This window comes from Octodon degus, unplaced genomic scaffold, assembly GCF_000260255.1.
Source record: "Octodon degus isolate 3935 unplaced genomic scaffold, OctDeg1.0 scaffold00037, whole genome shotgun sequence".
Lineage (NCBI taxonomy): Eukaryota > Metazoa > Chordata > Mammalia > Rodentia > Octodontidae > Octodon > Octodon degus.
This window is the reverse complement of record NW_004524613.1, coordinates 15,660,829-15,667,267: the sequence shown is the minus strand read 5'-3', so window position 1 is coordinate 15,667,267 and position 6,439 is coordinate 15,660,829. Positions and strand designations below refer to the sequence as shown.

Below are 6,439 nucleotides of genomic sequence, written 5' to 3'. Positions count from 1 at the left end.
AGACAGACAGACAGACAAGTTAGGTTAGATTGTATAACCTGCTAAAATAAAATGACAGAAATAATATTTTCTCTAGAAAAATGATTATTTCTGGGCTGGGGAGATAGCTCAGTAGAATAAGCACTTGCCTGGCAAGAGCAAGGGCCTGAGTTCAATCCCCAGTTCCGCAAAAAAAAAAAGAAGAAATAATATTGACTCTGAGCCTTTCCCTTAACCACATAATTCTTTCTGTTGAAATTGTCAAAGCTTAGTTTGCCTCATTTTCTGCTTGCTGGTATCTTTGTAATAAAGCTGATCTCAAGTAGCCCATGCTGCTCTCATTACAGGTTCCATGCCTCTGTGGCAGTGCATCGTGCTTGGTGTGTGGTTGCTGTCCCAAAAGGAACTCCACTGTGACTCGAATCATCTATGCTATAATTGTCCTCCTGGGCACGGCAGTGTCTGTTATCATGCGGACAGAAAGTATGGAAACTGAGCTGAAGAAAGTAAGTAGAAATAACAGTGCCTTGATATATTGATTATTTTTATGAGCTTTTGCAATATTTGGTTTGTAATTGTTTCTAATAGTCCAGAGAAAACAGACTTTTCTTCTGAAGTCCAGGTTGTCCCTGAACATGCTGTATAGCCCCATGTGACCTTAAAGCTCAGTATATTCCTGCCTCAGCCTCCCTAATCCTGGGATTACAGGAAAAATAAAAAAAGAACTTAAAAGGAATCTCAAAGCTGGATTCTGTGGTGCAAGCCTGTAATCCAGCTACTCTGGAGGCTGAGGCAAGAGGATCACAAATTCAAAGTAAGCTTGGGCAATTTGTGAAGGCTTTGTCTCAAAATAAAATGTTATAAAGTTCTTGGGATATAGCTTTGTGCTCTCTTGGTTCAGTTCCTAGTATTAGGGGATGGAGTGGAGGGAAGGATCCCAAGATATTTTCTTTCCTTGTAGGTTAAAGCTTTAAGCTAGACTAGTCCTTCACCTTTGGAAGGAAAGAAGTCTGTTGTAACTGGAAAGGCTCATGGGAAACTTAAGATAAGTTCATTAGCATGAAAGCCAAAGGAAGACTCTTAATTTTTGAACAAAGGCTGTTTATGCTGTTTGGTATCATGACTGTTAAGTCAATTAGAAATCGAAGGGAAGGCTGGGAAGGTAGCTCCATGGTCTGAGTGCCTGCCTGACAAGTGCAAGGACCCGTGTTCGATCCCCAGTACCACATGCTGTGCAGGCCCTGAAACTGGTCGTGGTGGTTCATGCCTGTTATCCTAGTGCTGGTGAGGCTGAGACGGGGGATCACTATGAGTCCGAGCTGTAGTGAAACCCTGTACCAAGCACATAAATAAATTTTAAAAATTAAAAAGAAAAGTGCATGCAGTTGCTAAAGTGGTCAGTTTTGTAAGTCCAGGTCTTCCTATAATGAGATTGAATCTCTGATTAATGTGGATATCCCTATCACATTGAAATTGTTTTTCTTCCTAGATTCCTGGATTCTGTGAAGGGGGATTTAAAATCAATGTGGCTGATCCAAAGGCAGATAAAGATTGTGATGTGGTGGTTGGCTATAAAGCTGTATATCGGATCAACTTTGCATTGGCCATCTTTTTCTTTGCCTTCTCGTTACTTATGATTAATGTAAAAACAAGTAAAGATCCCAGAGCGGCAATACACAATGGGTATGTACGATTATTTATTATTTTATGAATTGGTTAGATTATAGTATGGTTCCTTCTCTCCAGCAGTTAATTTTTAAAAGTACTTATTTGCAGTATATAATGCTTACAATAATTACATTATCATGGGGAGCTCCTACCTGTACATAATATATCTTAATTACTTTTATGTCCCCTTCTCAGCAGTTAATGTCACCATTCACTTAGAAGCAATGAAATATGTGTATCAGTGGCCTCGATATAAATCTGGTCTGTTAGGCATGTGAAATTGTCACCAGTCTGTGTCCCCAAGTTTCCCAAGGTCACCCCTCCCTGCTATGTCAGGCTCAGTGATTCCCATTGCAGAAAAATAATTTTTAGGGCGTTCTGTAGAGAGACACAAGTAGAGTTTGCTGGCAGTAACAGTACAGCACACACTGAGCAAAATAATCACTGTGGAGGAAAATGTTTTCAAGTGAGAGCAAACAGCCCGCTGGTTGTTTAACCTGGGAGAGGTCCTCAATGGGTTGGCAAAGAGTCTCTCAGTTTAGAGATTTTATACTCAAAAAAAATTACTGCCTTGCTAAAATTATCAGTCCTAGGCAAGAAAATCCCACGAGTCCAACAAGGCTTTTGTTGTGCTTCCAGGTGCCTGGCCTTGGTTGTGGACATGTCCTTCACCTAATCTTTCAGACTCCCTCCTTGGCTTGGCCTTTTTTTTTTTTTTTTCTTTTTTTTTGGTCGATTGAAGTCAGGCCCTTGCGCTTGCCAGGGAAGCGCTTATTCCACTGAGCCATCTCCCCAGCCCCATGGCTTGGCCTTTTCCTGGCCACCTGGAACTCCCTTTTTTTTGGATCCTGCTTGCCTTTTACATATACAAATTGATTGTCTGTAAATTTCTCTTGAGAGCCTCACATTGGCTTAGGAAATGCTACCCAAACCTTAGAAAGTGGAACCCAAGTCCAGCCACACCTGCAAAGTTCATGGTTCACTTTTCTCAGGTCATATTATCTCCTTACTGTTGATATTGGGGCTGTCCTTATCTCAGAGCCAAGTCCCTATGCCTTCTTAATTGAGTCAGTTTTATGACCTTCAGCTATGTCCTGAAAGACTTCATAGTCTTACAAAGTACAATTGTTAGTTGTGATTTTTTTTGTTTGTACCTATCTTAAATTGTTGCATGTCCTTTTTTTGAGACAGTTTTTGCTGTGTAATTCAGAATGGTCTTGAACTATGTAGCCTAGGTTGGCCTCAAAGTCATGGCAATCTTCCTGCCTCATCCTCCTGAGTGCTGGGATTACAGACATATACCACCGTGCTCAGATAGTGTCATTTTCTTTCTTTCTTTCTTTCTTTCTTTCTTTCTTTTTTTTTTGGGGGGGGTATATATAGTTTAGGGTGGTCCTAGGTAGCCCAGGTTGGCCTCCTCAATCCTGAGTGGTGGGGTTATAGACATATACCATCACACCTGGCTCAGTGGCATTTTTAGTTGGAACCCTGTAACATATAGAGTAGTGATGTACCTATGGCACATGTGCTGCAGCAGCTTCATTGGAAGCTCTAAAAGGTTCACTATCACTGATACAGGGCCTAGGGAGTCTTGTCTTTGTTTTTTTTTTTTTTTTTTTTTTAATACTTTTGCTTCAGGGGCCAGGTAGATAGCTCAGTAGAATAAGCGCTTACCAGGCAAGTGCAAGGCCCTGAGTTCAATTCCCGGTCCTGCAAAAAAAAAAAACTTTCTGCTTCAGGTATCTAGATTTTTTTATTGAATACTTTTCAGATACTATGTGAGGCACTATATTTTGAAACTAAAGAGTTTTGTAAATTTTGTGTGTATCGTAATCACCCTTAAAAGACGTAGTAAAGAAGTGTTAAATACATTGCCTAAGATCTCTTAGTAAACAGGGTTGGAGCTTGAAGCTAGGTCTTCCAGCTCCAAAGCTTGATAATATTTATTTTGCTGTACAGTGCAGTTATTAAATAAATGGTGCTGGGTAAATTGGATCAGAAGATTGAGTCAGACCCATATGTCTCATCATGCACTAAACTAAAATAAAAATGAATCAGGGATCTCAATGTTGAATGAGAAACAATCTGCTAGGAGATAAAATAGGTACAAACTCTTGAAGACAAAGGCATAGACAAGGACTTGCTAAACAGAACCCAGTGGCACAAGAGATAATACTGAGAATCAACAAATGGGATCACATCAAATTAAAAAGCTTCTTCACAGCAAAGGAAGTATCCTGTAGAGTGAAGAGAATGGGAGACAGCCTACAGAATGGGAGACAGTTTTTCCCAGCTATTTCTTGGACAGAGGAGTAGCATCAAGAATATATAAAGAACTAAAAAAAAAAAAAAAAAATTAATGTGCCAAAATAGACCCAGTTAAAAAATGGACAACCAAAATGAGTGGATGCTTCTCAGAAGTACAAATTGCCAAAAAGTACACGAATAGAGGCCAACATTGCTGGCCATTAGAGAAGTGCAAAAAAAACTACATTGCAGTTTTAAAACTACTGAGATAAACTACATTGAGATTGCATCTTTCTCCAGAAAGATGATTGTCTCTAAGAAATCCAGTAGCTTCAGGGGAGATCAAGGAATACCTCTCCATTGTTGGTAGGAATGTAAAGCAGTGTAACCACCATGGAAGTGTGTGTGGCAATTCCTCAAAAAATAACAACAACAGAACCCTAAAAATAGCATTCATTTGATCCAGCTATTTCCCTTCTAGGTATTTTCCTGGAAAAGTTAAAGACATATTTTAGAGGGCTGGCCAAATAGCTCAGTGGATTAAAGTGCCTGCGAGCAGGCACAGGGGCCAGGGGTTCGATCCCCAGGCCTGCCATGCTGGCCCCGCCCCCAGGGCACACTGAGCTGGCAATTGAGACTGGGTATAGTGGTGCGTGCCTGTAATCCCAGCTCTTGGGAGGCTGTAAATAGGTGGGTCACTATGAGTCTGATCTAGTAGTGACACCCTGGACACCCTGTAAAACCTTCCCTAAAATACAAAAAAAAGGACATCATATTTCAGAGATACACGTACAGTCATGTTTATAGCAGCACGGTTTATAATAGCTAAATTTGGTAAACAGCCTATATACCCATCAACAGGTGAATGGATAAAGAAAATGCGGCATTTATACAAAATGAAGTACTGTACTATCATAAAGATAAATTTGAGTCATCTGTAGAAAATTGATGAGCCCATAATGTTGAGTGAAATAAGACATGCAAACTTAAATGTTGCATGGTCTCTTTTTTTTGCATGGTCTTTTATATGAGGATATGAACACATACAGAGAGAACACACATAAAATAGAAGATAAAGAGGAAGTGGCAAGATCTTTTTCAAATGAGTGGGAGAACAAAAGGTGAAGGGAGGAAGAGGGAAAGGAAATGGAAAAGATAATGAAAACAGCTTTTCAAATGGGAAAGGGACAGCGGGTAGGAGAGGGGATGAAGTACAAAAAAATGTATGTACCATATCCCTGTTATAATCATTGTGTACTACAGACATACTATATTCAGTGTATGATTTTGTTAACTTTTGGTGGAACTGGGGATTGAACTCAGGCCCTTGCGCTTGCCAGGCAGGCACTTATTCTTCTGAGCCATCTCCCCCAGCCACTACAGACGTACTAACAAAATTAAAAACAAGGGGGGCTGGAGAGATGGCTCAGTGGTCTAGGGCACCTACTTGGAACAAGCTTGGCAAAGCATCAGGGACCGCGGTTCAATCCCCCAGCACCACATGCCAGCCAGCCCCGCCCCCTGGTGGGCTGAGCTGGCCACACACACACACCACTCTCTCTCTCTCTCTCTCTCTCTCTCTCTCTCTCAAATAAATAAAAAATAAAAAAAATTTTAATAAAAAAAAACAAAATTAAAAACAAGGCATTTATTAAAGAACATGGACTGCAAGGTTCTGCTTTGCGAGTATTGAACTTGTGATTATGGACAAGGATTTATGTCCTGTAGAGGTGGAGGATTTGGTGATAATTTTTCTCAAAACCTAATAGTTAATAGCTCTGTAGCTAACACTGTTAGGTCTCATAACTTTAGAAAAATATTTATAAGTATTGAAAGTAGGGAGATTCTTAAATTTACTTGTTTATGAACATAAATGATTTGTTTTCTGTGCTAACATTGTCCTTTGTAAGAAATATGTAATGAAATATTCTCAAATCAAATGAAATAAGCCTAAACAGTTAGGTTGAGGTTATCTTTGAGTACGTGGTTATAGTGCATAATGATTACATTCATTGTGGGGCAATGGGACATGTACATGACACTTTAGTTCTTTTATTAAGACTTTATTTTTGCTTGTAGAAATTTATTTTTCTCAGTGCAGAGATGAAAAGTAGCATTTCATAAATGTATTTTTTGTATTTTTAATAGGTTTTGGTTCTTCAAAATTGCCGCCATTGTTGGTATCATGGTTGGATCTTTCTACATCCCTGAGGGCACTTTCACCTCAGGTACGACTCACTAGAAGATGAACTGTATGATGTACGAATTCTAAAAGTGGTTGACTGAGATTTACATTTCCATTGGTAATTCTGCAAACCATTAAATGGGATAGTATCCAGTTAATATGTCTTGGTACTAATATAGGACATTGTTTTAAGGAATAGGATGCATTCATCTCATTTCTCAGCTTTTCTGGAACTGCATGTGAATTGTTTCCTAATATTTTAATATTTTATCTGAGTTGACAAAGTTAATGAGGAGCTTGTCAGCATGAAGATTTATAACTCCTCTATGTTTTTGGTTTTTTGGTGGAACTGGGGATTGA

At 39.4% G+C, this 6,439-nt stretch overlaps 1 protein-coding gene across 1 annotated transcript in view; it reads left to right on the top strand.

Annotated features, from left to right (window-relative positions):
* Positions 1 to 6,439, top strand: part of Serinc3 (serine incorporator 3) — a 30,092-nt gene that overhangs the window by 11,482 nt on the left and 12,171 nt on the right. The window contains exons 3-5 of the mRNA XM_004631014.2: positions 327 to 485; positions 1,469 to 1,662; positions 6,043 to 6,122. Coding sequence (XP_004631071.1) covers positions 327 to 485; positions 1,469 to 1,662; positions 6,043 to 6,122 — 433 coding nt within the window. The remainder of the gene's footprint in view (positions 1 to 326; positions 486 to 1,468; positions 1,663 to 6,042; positions 6,123 to 6,439) is intronic.